This window comes from Vitis riparia, chromosome 5 (assembly GCF_004353265.1).
Source record: "Vitis riparia cultivar Riparia Gloire de Montpellier isolate 1030 chromosome 5, EGFV_Vit.rip_1.0, whole genome shotgun sequence".
In the NCBI taxonomy this organism is placed as follows: domain Eukaryota; kingdom Viridiplantae; phylum Streptophyta; class Magnoliopsida; order Vitales; family Vitaceae; genus Vitis; species Vitis riparia.
Window position 1 is genome coordinate 9,154,063 of NC_048435.1, and position 21,557 is coordinate 9,175,619.

At 38.8% G+C, this 21,557-nt stretch overlaps 1 protein-coding gene across 1 annotated transcript in view; it reads left to right on the top strand.

Moving 5' to 3' along the window:
- Positions 1–21,557, top strand: part of LOC117915137 (DNA mismatch repair protein MSH1, mitochondrial) — an 81,834-nt gene that overhangs the window by 45,923 nt on the left and 14,354 nt on the right. Inside the window, exons 14-18 of the mRNA XM_034830716.1 lie at positions 1,095–1,204; positions 1,296–1,401; positions 1,507–1,582; positions 12,283–12,341; positions 14,623–14,690. Of these exons, the coding sequence (XP_034686607.1) occupies positions 1,095–1,204; positions 1,296–1,401; positions 1,507–1,582; positions 12,283–12,341; positions 14,623–14,690 (419 nt within the window). The remainder of the gene's footprint in view (positions 1–1,094; positions 1,205–1,295; positions 1,402–1,506; positions 1,583–12,282; positions 12,342–14,622; positions 14,691–21,557) is intronic.

The following is a 21,557-nucleotide window of genomic DNA, read 5'->3' on the forward strand; positions in this document are numbered from 1 at the left end:
GAGAGTTTGCTTGTTTTTACTTTGTATTTTCTTGTATTTGATTCCTTGTAGTTTTGTTTTTCTTTGGTGGGAGGATTCCTCATCCTTCTCTTGTACTTCCTTTTTATCAATATATCCCTTTGTCGTTTCCTATAAAAAAAAAAAAAAAATAATGAGAGATTTTCTTATGTGGGCAAAAGTGCTTTAGGAGAAGATATGACTGCTTGATGCTCTTTCTTTAGGTTTAATATCAGCACCTAAATCATCTTCTAGATGCTCTCCCTTGGAACTACGGAGTTCTAAATCCTTAATGAATTTGACACATACCTCTTATTTTCTGACCAGCTTGACCCATATAGGATGTCATCATCATTCTATACATCTTCTTCAAACACTGTCCAGATCAAAATATTCAATTTATTGCTTCTTATTCTTTGTGATTTAGGCTATTTTTGATTCCTTGAAAGTACTAAAGAAAGGAAAAAAAAATGCGAAAGAAAATGATTTTCTCGTGTTTGGTTTAACTATGGAAAATACAAAAGAAATTCAAAGTTAATTAAAATTAATTAGAAACTTATGCATTGCAAATTATTTAATCTTCATGTAGAAGAAGAAAAATGAGTGAAATGAATTTGAAGAAACGTGTAAAAATAATTTATTCACTTTAAATCAATTTTTTTATTTTTCTTTACCTTTCCTTTTCCTCTATTTTTCTTCTTTTTTTTTCTTTCCTTTTCATTTTCCTTAAAAGTTTCCAAGAACCAAATGTAGGGTTAATATCCAAGTCTATTGTGGCGCCTATTCTTTTGTTTAGTTTTCACTTCCTCTTAGTCATCATTTTGTGTTGAAGGATGCTTCATCCTTCCTCTCTAGATTATTTTTCTCTTAATATATATCCTGTTTTTTTTTTTTTTTTGAGATAAAGATGTATTTGTTGTAGTTTAAACATTTAAGCCTTTCTCTATTTGTCTTTAGTGATCCATATATTCTTTTCTTCATTGTTAGAATGATTATTGTTTGCTTTATCATTTCATTTCAACGAGAATGGTTCTAGGTTTCTTGTTGATGCCAGTCACTGTATCTGTTTCTTCACTATAATAGAGGCTTCTTAACAGGTACTTGTCGTTGGGGAGAATTTGGTGAGGGAGGACTATTATGGGGAGAATGTAGTGCTAGACACTTTGAATGGTTTGAAGGGGATCCTGTATCTCAACTTTTGTTTAAGGTTCAAATCTTCCTGGAGTTTCGTCAGTGCTTTTACTTGATTGTTATATTGCCCAATATATAACATCTTCTAGTTTATTTTACATCTGAAGGTGAAGGAGCTCTATGGTTTTGATGATCAAGTTACATTTAGAAATGTCACTGTGTCTGCAGAGAAAAGACCCCGTTCTTTACACCTCGGCACAGCTACACAAATTGGTTAGTCTTATTACTTTTAGGCATTTGATGTTTTATTATTGGTTTAAGAAGTTGTCTTACATTGAGTAATATTGTTCTATTTGTTGTCTATTCAATTACTTCCAGGTGCCATACCAACAGAGGGCATACCGTGTTTGTTAAAGGTGTTGCTTCCATCAAATTGCACTGGTCTACCTCTTTTGTAAGTGAGAAATTGTGGGTTCTTTTATTTCTCTTATCCTAAGTAATGGTCATTGAGATAAACTTGATGATTTTGTAGATTAAGAGGTTCTTGGTCCTGCCTGTCATGCATCTAGATCGTTTCTTTACCTGTACATGAAATATGAACATCAGAAATTATGGTGTTTTTCTCTGTGGATCCAACATGTGCAATGAACATGGCAATCTAGTTTTGAGCCTCCCTTCCTAATTCTTTGCCAAAGCTTATTTAATTGAGAATGTGAAAGAGTTAAATAATTGGCAAAAAGAGATAGCTATTATGAAATGGTATGGGTATGAAAACAATAAAGATGAGCTACATGCTAGGTATGCATATTCAATTTGAATAGGATCTTAATAGTGAATTCCCGATGTCTGAATACCAAGATTCTTTCTCCTTTTATATTTATTACCTGCAATATCTCTTACTAATATATGATCCAAATTTGATTCAAGACCATGCAAAATTTGTATTTGGTTTGGGCTGGACTTGCAACTTGCATTGAAAGGAACGCTTTGTCCCCAACTTGCTTCAGTTAGCCTCTATGGGCCAGAGTTTTGGCCTTGTTTCAAGTAATATGTTAGTACAATATTTTTAAGTGGCTATTCAAAACTAATAGACAGAGTAAAACTGTTTTTATAAATGTGATAGGTGGACATGATTAAAGAATGGGTATGGTTTAAAATTACAGTTTTACCTGTCATATGGTACTTTTATTGCAATGGTTTGTTTAGTAGTTTTCTTTGTTTTGGAGTACGTATTATTCTATTTTGAGACATGAAGGATGGATTCTGTATATAATTTTTTGCATAGTTGTTTTGTATTTCTTGGTTCTTGAGACTCTTTATTTTATTAGTTGGTATATAAACCAATTGACGTTCTTTAGAGATGTGGGCTGAATAAGTTATTCCAGACCACAGACAGGAGAATCAAGGGCATTTGTTGAAGCTAAGAAATTCATTTAACTGACAGCGAAAGTTCCCAAATTCCTTAGATATAGTTTGCTAGCAATTAAAAACTTGTATAATGGTTCCAGTTTCAATGCATTTTACACCATTCTTAATTGAGGATGTTGGTCTCCATTCTATGGTTCTACCTGGTTTACTTTTATCCCAAAGAGAAATTCAGGTTATCCTCTGGCCAGCCATATCTAATGGATGCATAAAGTGTCTTTGAGTTGGATAGGCTGTTAGAACATGTTTTGCTTTTGTTTTGAACTTAATCATTATGAAGTTGTCTAGTTTAAAACCAAAAATCTGTAGTATACAAGGTTTTAAGTTTCAATGCTGGGGTGAATTTAACTCAGTCAAATAAATATGTTGAACTTCATGGAAGTTTAATCATAAGACTTAACTACTGTATTCCACTTATGCCAAATTTTGCTAGTACTGGATATATTATCATTCTTTTACTTTATTGGGCAAGTTTCAAAGTTTCTGATTTCTTGTTGAATACCAGGTCTGATGGGGAATAAAAATTTTCTGCTGTAGAAAAACCTTCTTCTGTTCATAAGATAGTTATTATTTTGTGAATATTTCTTGAGGCTTTTATTAAAGCCAAATCGGTGGCTATTCAAGAATGATAGAGAGGAAAAATCTACTTTCCTTATTTTCACGGTGAAAAATGATAGTGCATAAATAGGAAAGATGGCAACAACCTGCCATAGAGAATTCCTTAATTCTAGGACCATAAAGCTATCCCTAAAACTAAGGGATATACACGTAAAACTGAAATACAAAAATGAGATTTGAAATTAATCTGTATCTCTTTATTTAAAAGGAGATAAGCAGGTCAACTAATCCCTATTTAATAGTGATTTTATTATCTGAATTCCTATACTCTCCCTCAAGCTGGGGAATAGATGTCTATCATGCCTAGCTTGGAAATCAATTCCTCAAACTTCACCCTTGGAAGAGCTTTTGTGAAAATATCAACTACTTGAAGACTAGTTGGAGTATGGATCAAATTGAGTATCCCTTATTCAATCTTTTCTTTGATGAAGTGACGATCTATTTCAACATGTTTGGTTTTGTCATGATGAATCAGATTCTTTGCAATACTGATTGCTACTAGATTGTCACAAAAAACACTCGTTACTCCATCAACTTCAATTCTCAATTCTTCAAGTAATCCTTTCAGCCATATTCCTTTACAAACACGTTGAGCAAGAGCCTTGAACTCTACCTCAGCACTACTTCTTGCTACAACAGATTGCTTCTTACTTCACCAAGTTACAAGATTCCGCTCAACATACGTGCAGTAGTTGGTAGTAGACCTTCTGTCTTGAATTGACCCTGCCTAATTAGCATCAGAGTAGACTTCAATCCCTTTGTTGGTTCCCTTCCTAAAGTAGAGACCTTTGCTTGGTGTCATCATTAAATATCATAGAATTCAATACACGACTTCAAGGTGCTCTTCATTATGATTGTTCATATATTGACTTATGACACTTACTGAAAAACCAATATTAGGTTGTGTGGGAAAGATAAATGAGTTTCCTTACAAGTCGTTGGTACCTTCCTTTGTTAGTTGGGGGGCTTTTTGCCATTAGTCATGCTTTGTAGTTTGATTCCATGGGAGTATCTGAAGGCTTACATCCTAGCATCCCTGTTTCCTGTACTAAATCCAGAACATATTTCCACTGAGAGACCACAATACCTTTCTTTGAGCGAGCTATTTCCATGCCTAGGAAATATTTGAGAGGTCCTAGGTCTTTTATTTCAAACTCATTAGGCAATACTTCCTTCAACTTGTCCATTTCATTTGTATGATTCTCTGTCAAGATAATATCATCAACATAGACAATAAAAATTGTAATCTTCTCATTCGAGGAATGTTTGATGAATAGAGTATGATCTTTCTAGCCTTGTACATACCCATGCTTCTTAACCACCTTAGTAAACTTGTGAAGCCATGCTCTGGGAGATTATTTAAGGCCATATAAGGATTTCTGAAGTTTACAAACCTTACCAACATCGGCTTTATTCTCAAATCCTGGAGGGATTTCCATATAGAGACTTCATCTTCTAGATCTCCATTGAGGAAAACATTCTTGACATCCAATTGTTGAAGAGTCCAATCCAGATTGACTGCTAAGGACAACAATACTCTCATAGTATTAAGTTTGGCAACAAGGGCAAATGTCTCCTAGTAGTCTATGCCATAGGTTTGAGTGAATCCCTTAGCCACTGGTCTTGCTTTATACCGTTCTACACTTCCATTTGGCTTGTACTTAATCGTAAAGATCCACTTACATCCAACTGGTTGCTTCCCTTTCAGCAAGTCTGATAATTCCCGAGTCCCATTCTTTTTCAATGCCCTGATTTCATCACCTACAGCCTTCCTCTATTCAGGTTTTTCTAAAGCTTCATAGATACTCCTTAGAATCTCTATATTTGACAAATTAGTAACAAATGCATGATATTTTTATGATAGTTTGTTATAAGAAATAAAGTTAGAGATTGGATGTTGGGTACATGATCTCACGCCTTTTCTTAGAGCAATAGGCATATCAAGATCATTAGGAGTATCATAAACTTCAGTTTCTTGAATTGAGTTATGTGGACTTTCTGATCTCAGATTGGATTCTTGGTGTTGCTCTGGAACAGTGTGATCCTCTAATTCTTCTTGAGGCCTTTTCCTCATTGAATAAACATGTAACTCAGTGTTATTTGCATGCTGTGTAAAAGAAGAGGTAGGAGTAGTTGGCTTAGATTGAGAGGTTAAAGGGACAAGCTATTTAGGAGCAATTTCAGGAATTTTAGAAAGGATAGGCTGAGGTATATCAGGTGCAGGTTGGTTAACCGAAACACTAGGTTCAATTCTAGGAACTTCTTGAAACCAAAAATCACATTCTTGTATTCTCTCCTTGAATGTTATTTTTGATGAAAAACGGTTGATTTTCAAAAAAGGTGACATCTAAGGTGACATAGAATTTCTTGGTAGCAAGGGAATGAAACTTGTACCCTTTTTGTGTGGGGGAATATCCAAGGGGAAGACATTTGTTGGCTTTAGGGTTAAGTTTGCTTCTATTATGTTGGTGGATGTGGACACAGGTAGTGCATCCGAATATTTTTGGTGGCAAAGTGGACATTATTTGGGTATTTGGATAGACTCGGATGAGTTTTTGGAAAGGTGTTTGAAATTGAAGAGTTTTGGAAGACATTCTGTTGATAAGATAGGTGGAAGTAAGGATTGCTTCGCCCCAAAAATGTTTGGCAACATTCATGGTGAACATAATGGATCTAGCAACTTCTAGAAGGTGTCTGTTTTTTCCCTCAGATACTCCATTTTGTTAAGGAGTATCAACACATGAACTCTGATGTACAATTCCTTGACTCTCAAGATAGTTTCCTTGGTTTGTGTTAAAGTATTCTAGAGCATTATCAGACCAAAATACCCTAATTTTTGGTTGAAATTGGTTTTCGATCATAGTATTGAATTTCTGAAATATAGGACCAACTTTAGATTTTTCTATCATAAGGTAAACCTAGGTTGTTCTTGCCTTGTTTGGGGCTTAGTGGGTGTTCCCAGAGACAGCCAAAGAGGTGTTATTTAGTTGGAGGGGCCCTTTTGTGGGGAAAAAAAGGAAAAAGATTTGGAACTCCATCCTGTTGTGTATTTTTTGGACGGTATAGAAGGAAAGAAATAGATTAGCTTTTAGGGGGGGCTCTTTAGCTATACAAAAACTCAAAAATTCTTTTGTATGTAATTTGTGGAGTTGGGCTAGGGTAATATGGGAGGAGTCCTTTTCGCTTTTAGGCTTTTTGGAGTGGCTAGCGGCTCCTTAAGGGCTGGTGAGGTTGATTGTTCATGTGTTTTTTGTTTTTAGGCTGCTATGTATACTACCTATATGCTTTGTGGCTTTCCGCCCTTTAATATATTTTGTGCTCATTTATCAAAAAAAAAAAAAAAAAGGTAAACCTAGGTTGTTCTAATGTGATCATCAACAAAGGATACAAACCATCTAGCCCCTGTAATGTTATTGATTCCAGAGGGACCCCAAATATCATTATATAGGACAAAAGGATGAGATAGTTTGTACCCTTGAATGGGAAAATTTGTTCTTGCATGTTTTGACAACTAACGAATCTCACACTGAAAAAACTTGGCATTGCTATTATTGAATAAACTAGGAAATAGTTTTTTCAAATACAAAAGATTTTGATGTCCAAGCCTATAGTGCCACAACATAATTGCACTATCATTATTTGAAACATGAAAAGAAATAAGAAAAGGAGCACTATATGCAACTTGAGTTTTTTTTAGGATTATTAAGAACCTCAAGAAGATAGAGTCTAGCATGTTCCCTAGCATTGCCAAACATCCTCCCAAATTCCAAGTCTTGAAATAAAAATTAGTAACACAATTCAAGTCACGCGTAAGCTTACTTATTGATAGCAAGTTGTAAGTTAAATTTGGAACCAACAAGACAGATTTGAGTGCTAAATCTTCAGTAATGACTATTGATCCTATTCCAACCACCTTATATATAGAACCATTAGCAATACGAACTGTAGAATTTTCAGAACACAGGCTGTACATGTGGAATAAATCAGCATTACCCTTCATATGATCGGAGGCTCCAAAGTCAATTATCCAATGGTTATTCTTCTCCTTTTGGGATTTCAAGGCCATTGAAGATTTACCTTTATGAGCTATGGATGCTACTGTTAGAGTTCATTGGGAAGAGGTTGCCTGATGATCAGTTTTTTTTTTTTGATAAGTAAAGAGATTGTATTAAAAAAACCACCAGAGCAGTGGCTTAAGTTACAAGGAAGAAAACACCCCTCACACCCTAGCTGAACGCCAAGGGCAGAGGAGCAGCCCTACCCACACCCTTAACAGGTTGCCACCCAACCAACAAAATCAACTAAGGTCGAGGGACCATCTTTTATAGAAAATTTCGTCTCCGACCAAAGAAAATAAACAAAAGAAAGCTTAAGCCTTTGAATTGACAGCTCTTCTTCCTCAAAAGCAACTTTGTTCCTTGCCTTCCAAACCGTCCAAAAGAGGCACAAAGGACTTGCTCTCCAAACAACCTTTCTCTTCTTTCCCACAAAAGTCCCATTCCACCCTAAAAGCAACTCCTTAACAGTGGCTGGCAGCACCCACTGCACCCCGAACATAGAGAAAAGTAACGCCCAAAGAGTCCTTGCCTTTTCACAGTGGAGGAGAATGTGATCTATTGATTCTTCATGCCTTTGACAAAGGTAACATCTGTTCGCTAGAGCCCATCGTCTCTTTTGAAGCTGATCCAAGGTAAGGGCCTTCCCCCAAGTTGCTTCCCACCCAAAAAAACTCACTCTAGGCTGCATCAAGAATTTCCAAATAGCCGACAAAGGGAAGGAGATTGGATGGCCTGATACTAATGATTTGTAAAGAGACTTAACTAAAAACTTTCCACATTTAATCTCTCTCCAAATCATCCTATCATCCACTACTTGGTGAATTCGCTTCCCGCTTAAGGCCACAAAAAATCTTCAAACCTCATCCAACTCCCAATCATTAAACGGTCTAGCAAAAAGTGGGCTCCAACTTCCCCCACCCTCATTGTACCTCCACACATCCTTAACCCAAGCATCCTTGAAAACAGCCAGTGCAAATAAGGAAGGAAAAGAAACACAAAGAGGTTCATCCCCACACCAAATATCTTTCCAAAATTTTACCCTTTGCCCATTCCCTACAACAAAAAATAGCCTACTTCTTACGACTTCCCATTCCTTCCTTAGAGTTTTCCACAACCCCACACCATTCCCCCCCTCCCTTGCTTCCTTTGAACTCCAACCCCCTTGCTCCTCCCCATACTTTCCCCTAATCACTTGGTTCCAAAAAGCCTCTCTCTCAATAGCAAATCTCCAACTCCATTTTCACAAAAGAGCCTTATTGAGGATAGAAAGGCTCTTAACCCCCAACCCCCCATTACACTTCTCAAGGCAAACCAAATCCCACCTAACAAGATGAGGCTTCCTCTCAAGAGCCCCGCCTCCCCATAAGAAATCCCTCTGAATTCGCTCTGACCTCAATCTGACTTTTCTGGGCATAGAGAGCATAGACATATAGTAAATGGGCATACTCGCCAGAGCACTCTGAATCAAAGTAATCCTACCTCCTTTAGAAATGTATTGGCTCTTCCATCTAGCCAATTTTTTCCTCATTCTCTCCTCCACTCCGTCCCAAACAGCCAGCGATCTATAAGGCGCACCTAAAGGCAATCCCAAATACGTGATTGGAAGACTTCCAACCTTACACCCAATAGCTGCAGCCAATTCCTCTGCATTTTCCACACAAACCATCGGAATTAGCTCACTTTTGTCAAGATTAATTCTCAAACCCGACATGGCCTCAAACCACATTAAAATCCAACTTAAATAGAACAATTGCTCCTTGGAAGCTCCACAAAAAACCAAAGTGTCATCAACAAATAGAAGGTGTGACACTTTAACTCCCTCACCACCCCTGCTCCTCGCCTTACAAGCAAACACAAAACCCCCATCTACTGCACTCCTCAGGAGACTACTAAAAGCTTCCATTATCATCACAAAAAGGTAAGGAGAGAGAGGATCCCCTTGCCTTAAACCTCTAGAGCTTTGAAAATAACCTGAGGAAAACCCATTAACCAAAACGGAAAAGCTGACTGTGGAGATACACCACTTCATCCACCTAATCCATTTCTCTCCAAAACCCATCATACTCATGACTGAAAACAAGAAAGACCATTCCACATGGTCATACGCCTTTTCAATGTCCAACTTACACATCACTGCCCCTTCCTTGCCTTTTAAAACCGAGTCCAAAATTTCATTGGCCACAAGGACAACATCCAAAACTTGCCTTCCTTCCATAAAAGCATTTTGAGCCTTTGAGATCACCTTCCCCACCACCATCTTTAACCTATTGGCTAAAACTTTAGCCAACCATTTATACAGTCCTTCCACCAAACTAATAGGCTTGAAATCCCTTAAGTCCTCTGCCCCTCATTTCTTTGGGATCAAAACAGTAAAAGTTGCATTCAGACTTTTAACGAAACGGCCATGGTTATGAAAATCCCTAAAAAACCCCCATAACCTCCTCCTTCACAAACTCCCACGATGATTGCCAAAAAACCATAGTAAATCCATCAAGCCCAAGCGCTTTATCCCACAAAAACCCTTAAGAGCCTTTAACACCTCCTGCTCCGAAAACGGTTCCTCCAATCTAGCTGCATCCACAACCTCCAACCTCTCAAAAGACATCCCCCGTATGCTGGGTCTCCAACCTCTAACAGTAGACAACATTAATTTAAACTCATTCACCACCCCATCTCTAACCTCATTCTCCTCTGTTAACCAAAAACCATTTATTTTGACCCGGGATAACATGTTCCTCCTCCTATGAGCGTTGGCCATCCTGTGGAAGAAACTAGTATTCCTGTCCCCCTCTCTCAACCAAACTTCCCTTGATTTCTGTCTCCACAAAATTTCTTCCAACAAAGCCCACTTTTTAAAATCCTCCTTTGCTCCTCTCCTTGCATCCACCTCTTGAACAGAAAGAGGCCGGGATAATTCCACTTTGTCCCAGAAATCCACCTGATTCAAGGCCAAAGCCTTATTGACCTCCACTTTACCAAAATCGAATTTATTCCACTCTCTTAACAACGGCTTCAAAGCTTTCAATTTAGCTACCAACACAAAGCTCGCAGACCCACTAAAATTGAGCCCTACCCACCACGGCTGCTTTTTTTTCTTGAACCCTTCTTCCTTCAACCACATATTTTCAAACCTGAATGGCATCAGACCACTCCTCACTCCTCCCCCATCTAAAAGAATTGGAAAATGATCTGAGACCGGCTTATGAAGGACACACTACACAGCCCCAGAGAAATGACCCTCCCACTCATTCGAGACCAGAAACCGATCGACACATTGCCTGACGATCAGTTTTTGAATGATCTCCACTTGTTCCTTGCTGAAAAAAGTGGAGCTATTGGATGTCTGCTACTCTTTCTTTTCCCCTGAGCTGGCTGCTAGACCTTGACCTTCTCTGGACGAGCTGCGAGGTTTTCAGTCCGCTGGTTTGCCGTATATTTGCCAGCAACGGTCCTTTATATGGCAACGATTACACCAAGGCCTGCCATTCTTCTTTTGCTTGTTGTCATAGGCGGATTGATTTGAACCATGGGCAGCAAGAGCAGAATTCTGACTGGATGTCGAGGAGGTTTTTCCCAGCATTACTTTCTGCCTACTTTCTTCCCATCTTACCTCAAAACATTCCTCTTGGATGGAAGAGATTTTGTTCTGAGGATTCGTCCTCTAATTTCATCCAAATTTTTATTGAGTCTGAACAGGAACTTGAAGACTCTCCTTCTCAACAATTTTCTTATATTTTCGGCAACAATCTGGACAGCTGAGTTTATTCTCATCAAACAGGTCTAGGTGTTGCCTACACTTAGTGAGTGCATTGAAATACTGTGTGACTGTGAGTTCTCCCTGTTTCAGATCATTAAGGATTTCTTTTACCGAAAATAACTCCTTGTCCAAGTAGGTCTCCTTTGCAGCATCCCAGATTTCCTTGGCTGTCTCATAAAACATGAAGGCTTCACTGATTTCATTGGTCATGGAGTTTATAAGCCAAGACATGACCATGCTATTTTCTAATTTCCATGTCTTGAACTTTGGATCTTCCAGTGGAGACGCAGTGACTGCTTCGGTGAGGTAATCATCTTTTCCTTATCCACACACAAACATCATTACTGACTTCGACCACTGGAGATAATTCTGGTCATTGAGTTTGTGTCCAGTGATGGGAAGAACAGTCTTCTCCAAACCACCATGATTATTGGACTGTACAATTTCTTGACCAAAGGTTACCTCAAAAGTGGATTCTTACCTATCCATCGCCATGCCATATTTCACCTTTTGAATTTTCAGAGAAAAACAACGATGGAGGCTGAGGAAAGGTTATAAGGCAGTGCTGGAACAGAAAATCTGATCGTCAATGAAAAGGTTGCAGCAATGCAGGCCAACGACAAGAAATGCTTTGTTTTCAGATTAAAAAAACAGAGCAGAATGTTTTTTTTTTCTTCAGAAAACAGATTTCTGCAGGTTCTTAACCAACCAGTGATGAAGGCTTGAGAAGCCAAATTTGGCTCTGATACCATCAAGAATGATAGAGGAAAACTCTACTTTTCTTATTTTCACTGTGAAAAATGATAGTACATAAATAGGAAAGATGACAACAACCTGCCATAGGGAATTCCTTAATTCTAGGACCATAAAGCTATCCCTAAAACTAAGGGATATACACATAAAACTGAAATACAAAACTGAGATTTGAAATTAATCTATATCTCTTTATTTACAAGGAGATAAACAGGTCAACTAATCCCTATTTAATAGGGATTTTATTCTCTGAATTCCTACAACCATTAAATTAATCTTTTGTGAAGCTTGATAGAAAGTTGTTCCCTTTGTTTAGATTCCAAATGTTCTTGATTGTGTCTATCTGTACTTTTATGGCAATATGAGTAAACTATAGCCAACTATAAGTTATGCTAAGATTCCTTGTGATCATTAAAAGCTTCCAGTTTCAATGGTTGTTCACAAGCTCATTTCCTTGATGGACTCATCTAGTTGTATCTTTCTTTGTAGCATGGTAGGGATGCTCTTTTGCTTCCTTAATTTTGCTAATAATTGATGCCTCAGGTATGTTAGAGATCTTCTTCTCAACCCTCCTGCTTATGAGATTGCATCCATAATTCAAGGTGAGTTGTAAGAGACAGCATATATGGTCCACATGGTCTTAACATCCTAAATATTTTTGTTAATGACTCCTATTTGTTCTTGGTTGTTCCTTGTTGAGTATGCTGTCATTTCTTATTTTATTTCTTAATGTGATTGGCTTTTGCTCCCTGTCTTCAAGCCTATTATATGCGTAACTATTTTAGTGTGTTATTTTTTAAATGGATGATGGATACTTGCATACATCAATTTTTTTTTCCTTTCCAATTATTTCAAATGTTTTAATGCCTTAATATTGACCGATGATGTCCAAACTCTCCAATTTCCACCCAACATACCTGAGTTGACATGATAGAACATGAATGTGGATATGAGATCCATGTTAGATGCTTATATTTTGCCTTGAATATGATTGTTTGATTTTAATTAATTTCTTATTTTTATGTTAATTTTCTTAACATATAGTGACATTAGAGAGAGAGAGAGAGAGAGAGAGAGAGAGTTAACTGGAGAGTGAACTTCTAAAAGAATATTTAGGGATAAGATAGAAAAACTAGGGATAAAAGATAAAATGGGAAGTTTCCTCAAGGATATCTTTGTTTTTAATTGACCTCTAATTGATTTTTTTATTATGCAGTATCCAAGTACCTGTACCCATTGTTTAGATCCTTTTTTGTGACCATATCCTCAAATTTGGAAGTGTGGAGAATCAGATATCCATACAAATGCCAATGCCAGCACCTGAACCCATTCACATAGGTGCTTACAGTTCACCTTCGTTTGTGAAGATCTTTTAAGTATATTTCTTTAGCTGCTTAAAGATGAGAAATCTGCTCCTGAACATCAGGAGCTTCATGGGGAAAGGAACGACAGTGTTTTGAAGGGAGAGTTTTGGCCTAGATACAGTGAAAGAGATAACTGAACTTAGTTTTCTCCTGTTTTCCTTTAGTTAAAGACAAATGGTGACCTGAAAGCTCAAGTTGTACCAAAAGTTTATTCGGAGATTTTAAGTGTACTTATTGTGCCCTATCCTCACTTTGTTAGTGGAATGAGAATATTAAAACAAGAAAGCTTGATATATCTTCTAGTAACTGTCCTTGTGTGTTGGTTTGGTTTATATGCCACTTAATTAGTCAATATTTACCATTGTATGTTTGATGAACTGGACCAGCATATTTATTTGAGTATATTATTCATATAAAATCTTTAGTGCATGAGAACAAAAGAAATTCTTAACCTGAATAGTTTTAGCATTTATGCTATGGTACTTGGATCCTCCAACTTCACCCATCATTCCTACGTTGACATGACACAACAAAGGTGTGGGTATGAGATCCTTGTTGGATACTCCCACCTTTTTTCAAATTTGGATATTTGATTTTGATTCACTTATTTATTTTTATTTTCACCTTTCTTAGCAGATACTTAGATTGAAAAAAGAGAGTTTGTTGGAAGTGAACTTCTACAGAAATATTTTGAGATAAGAAAGGAAAGATGGAGATAAACGAGAAAAGAAGAAGAATTTTTATCATAGATATTTTTGTTTTTTATTAATATTTAATTGTTTTTTATCCAAGTGTTGTGCTGGTGCTGAATCCTCATATTCTAAAATTTGTGAGTGCAAATTAGATACCCAGATGCATAACCATGCCCAACACCTGCACCTGCACCCCATGCAACATAGCATTTATGGTTCACTAATCTATTTCTACAGTTTTAGGAGCTCCAAGGCAACTACAAAATGGGTCCATCACTGGCATTGAATGTGTTACTGGATGATTGAGCAGTTGTAATAATACTTTGCATGACAAATTCTTTCATTGAAAGTGCTGGATCAGCAATTCCCAGCTTCTAATTCTCAATTGAATGGACTTTGATGTGTTTTAACTTCATTAATGCCCCATAAACTATATGGAAAGCTCCAGTGAGATTGTTTGAAAGTGAAAAGACCCATGGAATTTCTGTTCTTCTGTTTTGGTTGAAGGACAATTCATCTGTCATGTGGCCTTTATTTCTTTTATCATTCAATGAAAATGTAGTTGCTGATTGAAAAAAGAGTCACATAATTAGAACTACTGAACATAGTGATCTGTTGATAGTATAGATTCTTTAGATCATCATCCTGCAATGTTCAAGGGCTTTTTGTCATATGTTAACAAGTTCACACACAGTAACTTCAAATTTGACTTGCATGAAGATTATTTTCCTTTATGGATATCATTGATACATGTATGATGGTATGTTTATGCTTTCTTCATGGTTGTCTTTATAACATTCTGTGCTAAGTTGTAGTTATTTTGGCAGCAACATGCAGACTCATGAACAATGTAACGTGCTCGATTCCTGAGTTTACTTGTGTTTCCCCTGCAAAGGTCATATACCAGTAACCCCATGGACATGTTCAATATTAAAGTATCAGTATATGCTAATTTTTTTGGTTCCTATATGTTAGTACTATTTTATATTGTTTATGGCTATCTGCAGCTGAATTTGTTTACTAATTGCAATTGGAGGTCCAGAAGGGGGAACTCAATATAATTTATTGTGGTTGTTTGGTTATACTTGTACTGGTTACAACTTCATTTGAGTGTTGTTAAATTATGGATTATGAAATACTTTCTTGCTAATATTCTAAGATGTATTGTAAGTTAAGACCAATCTCAAGCACCTGTTCTTCCTGAAAGCTTATCACTAATTCCTTTTAGAATTTAGCATTCCTACAGTTTTCTTTAAGTGTGATGCACTTGGTTTATAGAATACTACTTTTTGTATAAAGGGTAAGCATGTGTCCTTCCTGACATTTACACAAGGTGTGGCCTGAGCTTCTATCAGTTTATTGAAGGAGATTTCAGGATTGGGAGATGGTGCTCGTTCAGGGTGTGAGTTTACTAGCAGCAGAGGAGATAACTTATTGTGCAAGGAGTAATAGGAGGGAGATTTTAGGTGAAATCATTTTATAATGCCATCTGCTGAGGATTTTGTATTGTTCTCTGTTCAAGAAGCTTGGTTGTACTTGTGTTCATAGGACTTGTCTTTTTGCATTGTAGGCGGTGGTGCATACAAGGATAGGGTGGTTGTTGATGAACAGATGCAGTCATTCTAAAACTAGTGGAGAATGGGCAAAGCACATTTTTAATTCACTATGATAGGACCAGGAAATTTTGACATATGCTACTGTCAATTTTCAGGCCATAATTAGTATTTTGAGAATTAGTTAGGGAGTTCCTGTTGGGATAGAAGGTTTAGGGTTTGGATAAGCAACAGAGGAAGGCAAAGCCATTGGCTCCCCTTTGCTTGTTTTGGTGCATTTGTGGGGAGAGCCTACTAACTGGACTTCAATTAAGGAAGAATTTCCAAATCAAAAGTTGTAGGAGACCATCATCAAATCCCTCTTGGAGTGGTCTACGCCCCTGTCACATGCACAATTTCAGGCACCGAGTTTTTGCATATGTGTGGCGCTTAGATGCTCTCTAAGCCAGCCTTTCCCCAATCCACACAAGATTGCACACAGGGTTACCGGGATCTCCTCAACTCGTATATTATTGATCACACAATAGAATACAAGGAACTCACAAGCAAGGACTCCCACAAGAACACCGAGTAGTTCATTTGGCCCTCTATTTATAGATGTTGCACCAAGTAATCTGATCCTACTAGGGAACTAGTGTTAGAGTTCTAGTCAGACTCTAACTCAAGCTCAACAAATGCCTGTCTGAGTAGGGCTTTGACTCCTACTCAATCTTGAGTTCTCATGCCTCAAGACTCTATCTCCTCATGCATTGACGCTCAACTTCCCATCCTAATCGGAAGTCTCATGCATCAGGAGTCTCTTTCCTCATGCATGAGGATGTGGTCTCCTACTTGGACTAAGTGTCTTGTGCCTTAGGAGTCTTGCCTATATATATCTGATGCATCAGCCCACTATTCTCATAGCTTGAGGAGCATCACATCTTGCTTAGGCTTGTCCCAATGCCAAGACATGTCTCCCATGATCTGCCTCAAGTCCTCCCATGCATACCTTGAGTCAGTCCCGCACTAGCCATGCAACCAGATCACCTATGCTCATGTCAGCCTGCACATGAGTCAGATGCTTTTGCTGCATCTATGGTCAGTCCATGTGCATGTTGGGCTCACACATCTCACAAGGCCTTGCTGTTGAGGGTATGCTCATCCATGCTGCAGCGTGTTGCCCTTGGCTGAGGCTCTTTGTAATTAGCTAACCTGAGGAGGGAACGAAGTTCAGTAATTTTTGTGGGCTGGCCAATTCCGGATTGCTGCCACCTTGGACCCCTCCATTCGAATTTGCCCCTTAGACACTAGGTGCTCCATAAACTTGATCTCAGCTTGTGCAAACTCACACTTCTTCTTTACATACAACTAGTTTTGCCTTGGTCTTTGCAACACCCTTCCTGAAGTGGACCACGTGATCTTGTAGAGTCTAGTTCTAGATCACCATGTCATCCAAATACACTACCACAAACGAGTGCAGGAAATCAAACAAGACATCACTCATGAAGTTGCCAAAAGTGGCAGGGGCATTAGTTAGTCCGAAAGGCACGACCGAGAATTCATAGCTACCATACCGAGTCACACAAATTGTCTCTATACGAACTTGCCAATGCCTTGATCGCAGGTCTATCTTGGTAAAGTACTTTGCTTTACTCAATCCATCAAACAAGTCTACAACCAATGGTATGGTGTACTTGTTCTTTTTGGTAACCTTGTTCAATGCCCAATAACCAATACATGTCTGCAGTGATCCGTCCTGCTTCTTCTGAAAAAGTATTGGTGCCCCCTATGGTGCTCTTAAAGGTTGTATCAACCCTACATCCAACAATTCAGTTAGTTGCTTCCACAATTCCACCAACTCTGATGGAGTCATTCAATAAGGGACTTGTGCAAGTGGCTTGACCCCTGGCACTAACTCGATCTGGTGATCTATGAACCTCCTTGGTGGAAGCTTCTTAGGCAACTCGGGAGGCATCACATCTATATACTCCTGCAGTATTGGCACAATAGCATAAGGGACCTTCACCATCTTGTCTAGCTTGATCTCTATCAAAGTGGTGACATAGGTGAGCTGACCCTATCTTAGACCCTTCTTTACCTACAGGGTAGAGATGGTTCCTTCCTTAGATGATTTCTTAGGTAGCTTGTCCAATCCCTCCACATAGCAAGACTGCATCTTGTCCATGATTAGCATCACATTCAAGTGTGGCAACAGTGCCACTTTTGTTCTCTGGAAGAACTCGTTGCCCAATATGAAGTCAAAATCATCCAGTGGTACACTAAGGAAGTCGATGGTGCCCTTCCAATTCCCCAACTAGACTGCTACATTCTTGGCCAAGTCGTGGGTCTCTTGTGCTTCGCTATTCATGGCCTTCAGCTTGCTATCATCTTTGCTGAGCTTTAAGCCTAGCCTAGTTGTTTCTCGTGTAGAGACAAAATGGTGGGTTGCCCCACTATCCACCAAAGCCACAACCTTCTACCCACCCATCAACAACTCAACATGTATCAAGCCCTTGTGAGTTGCCTCTGGTTGAATCGAGTTTAGAAATTGAAGTGGATTGACTTGTGTGAGGATCTTTGTCTCACTGTTCTCCTTTTCAGCAGCAATGAGAGCATTTAGCTTCTCCTTTTATGGGCAATCCCTTACTCAATATGGCCCGGTATAGATAAAACAATTGGATGCCTTGGTTGTTTGTGAGGAAGTGGTCCTCTCCCTTACTTTAGTCTAAGATAATTTATACTTTTTGTTTGATTTCCCACTTGACTTCTTGGAGGACGTGAACCCCTCCTTTCTTGCTCGACTGTTGTTGTTGGTTCTTCCTCTTCTGGGTCGTAGTGGAGGAAGAGTTTAGTTTGTGGTAAACTAAATAGCCTTTTGTCGCCATGGCTGCAAGCAAGTCTTGCATACCTTGCCTTCTCAATTCCGTCTGAATCCATGCTTGCAGCCTCGACATGAAGTTGAAGAGCTTATCAACTTTAGACATGTCTTTGATGTCAAGGATCGATGAACTGAACTCTTTGACGTAGTCTCTAATAAAGCTTGTTTGCTTTAGCTTCTTCAGAGACTCATGGGCCATCCACGCTGTGTTTGTGGTAAGGAATTGGTCCTTCAACTCCTTTTTCAATGTCTCCCAAGTGTTGATCTTCGGTCTCCTAACCGTAACATCATCACTTGTTTTTGTACGTCACCATAGCTTTGCATCCTTGGAGAGATACATGGACGTGATCATTACTTGTTCATTTGCAGGGATCTGAGCAACACTAAAATACTACTCCATGTCCCAAAGGAAGTTCTCTAAATCCTTGGCGTTCCGCTTACCATCATAGGGTTTGGACTTAGGCACACGCACCTTTGTTGTGAATGGTTCTGAAGTAGAGGGCATGCCTTGCACCACAGCTCGCTTCAGCAATGTGATCTCATCCTCAAGAGATCCAATCCGCCCCTAAAGCTCCTTTAGCACACTGACTTGATCTTGTTTGTGAGGGAATCCTTCCGTTTCTCCACATATTTGTCCCAACTTTTCATCAGTCCATGTTGTGAACCAAGTTCCTAGAAGGCTTCTGCTAGTCTTGTAAATAGAGTGGCGTTTGCATCGAAAAGGCCTTCATCCACATATGCTTCTAATCGTGCAACTTGCTCACATAGTGCCTCCAGGGCACTTCTCCTTGCAGCCATTGATCAGGCTTTGATGTCAACTATCACAAACACAATTTTAGGCACCAAGTTTTGGTGTATGTGCAGCGCTTAGATGCTGTCTAAGCCAACCTTTCCCGAACCCACACAAGATTGCACATAGAGGTTACGGGGCTCTTCCCAACTCATATATTATTGATCACACAATAGAATGCAAGGAACTCACTAACAAGGACTCCCACAAGAACACTGGGTAGTTCACTTGCTCTCTAAAGGCGCGTAGACCCTCTATTTATAGATGTTGCACCAAGCAGTCCAATCCTACTATGGAACTAGTATTTTGAGTCCTAGTCAAACTCTAACTCAAGCTCAACAGATGCCTCTCTGAGTAAGGCTTTGACTCCTACTCAATCTTGAGTTCTCGTGCCTTAGGACTTTGTCTCCTCATGTATCAGGACTTCAATTCTCATCCCAATTGGGAGTCTCACACATCAGGAGTCTCTCTCCTTGTGCCTCAAGAGTCTTGCCTATATATATCTGATGCATCAACCCACTATTCTCATAGCTTAAGGAGCATCACATCTTGCTTAGGCTCATCCCAATGCGAAGACATGTCTCCCATGATCTGCCTCAAGTCCGCCTGTGCTTGCCTTGAGTCAGTCCCGTACCAGCCATGCTGCCAGATCGCCTTTGCTCATGTTAGCCTACACATGAGCTGGGATCCTTCTGCTGCATCTATGGTCAGTCCGTGTGCATGTTGGGTTCATGCATCTCACTAGGCCTTGTTGTTAAGGCTACGTGCATCCATGCTGCAGTTTATTGCCCTTGGCTGAGGCTATCTATCATGGTTCCCATATACTCCGTGTCGTTGTGCCCATGGGTTGCACCACACAAAAGCACCGAGCCTGTGTGTGTACGTTGGTTTTGCATGCTTGTGTGTTGTTGCTGCCCATGCATGCAGCAGCTTGTGTGCGTTTCTGAGGCTCCCATCCTGCTCACTGCACCTTATCTTGCTGCTCATGGGGCCAAGGTGCTACCCTCATGAGGCCTCTGTGCCGTCATGCTTAGTTTGAGGGTTAACCCCCTATTAAGGATGGAAAATTGTACATTGTTAGATATGGTTTTTGTTGTATTTTAGTTGGGTGGTTTGATTTTCCTTTCTTTTGCTTCCTCTTGTACACCCCTTATGCATATAGGGTGCATCACCTTTTAATTTGCCTATCAAGGAAAAAAAATAAATAAATTCCCAAGGCTTCCCTATTTTCTCTTAGTATACTTGCTTCTCGCTTTGATATGGTTCAAATATTTGCTTTTAGCAAGACTGTGTTGGGAAGATCTACTAATTCAAAACCGATTTCCAAACCTTTACATGGGTTTCAAGCATAAAGATTCTCCTCCCTATTATTCTAGACCATTCTTCAACTTCCATTTCTTGAAACTTCAACTTCTATCATCACTTATTTTGACCACAAAATCAATCATCTTTTTTACTATGTCCTTTTCCTTTCATGTTCCTTGCCATTCTTACCCAATAATAGAGCATGGTTGTTGACCTCATTGTTTGTTCTCCTCGATATCATTTTTCAGGCTCTTTCAAAATTTGATTCTCCATTTATTTCCTTTTTGGTTATTTCATTTGGCATAGGGTTTTTTAAGAGAAAAGCGTAGAAAAACTTGGAGGTTAGCCTTGTCATGTTTGTTTTATACCATTTGGAAGGAGAGAAACTGAAGAACTTTTGAAGGCATGGAGAAGTTGTTTAAAGGACTCTTTTACTCAGACATTCTTTTCTTAGTTTAGATTTTGTGTGGGAGGGAGATGTTTATCCATGTAGAATTTTGTGGATTGGGTGGGGCCACACTAGTGTGTTTTCTCTTCTTGTTTCTTGCCCTTCGGTAACCTTTCTATATGCTTCTTGTGTACTTGGGTTCTACCCCTTTTTGATTTGCCTCGTTAACAAATTGTTCTCTTGCCCATCAAAAAGAATCTAAAGCTCCACATAAAATCAAGGACCTTTTTTCTCATGGAAAATAAAAAAGTCAACATTAATGAAATTTGCAAGGTGTTTGGGTGTTCCTTTGTAAAAGGAGACTCAACTAGAGTTAAAATGTGGATCTAATAGGAGACGCTAGGACCTTTGGAAATTGGATGTCTAGCTATGCAAACTCATTGATTTATCTAGTAGGTTGGTTGCTCTTAAACTTGGATTCCTTTTCAACTATGCATCATTTAGCTGAATGAGCCTATGATACCCCACACCAAATAGGGAAAAAAGTTTCTGATGCTATATATGTATGAGTTCCTCTTAACCTTGTATACGCATAAACGCGTTTTAAAGCCATTAAGTCCCCTTGGGCAAACTCAAGTACTTTCTGGGACTTAAAATAGCTCAATCCAGTTCAGGTGTGGTTATGTCACAAAGGAAGTATGCCTTAGACATCTTGGAAGAAACAGGTATGTTAGAATGTAAACCTGTTGACACTCCTATGGATCCAAATGTCAAACTTGTACCAGGACAGGGGGAGCCTCTAAGAGATCCTGGGAGATATCGACGACTTGTAGGTAAACTGAACTACCTCACCATCACTCGACCAGAAA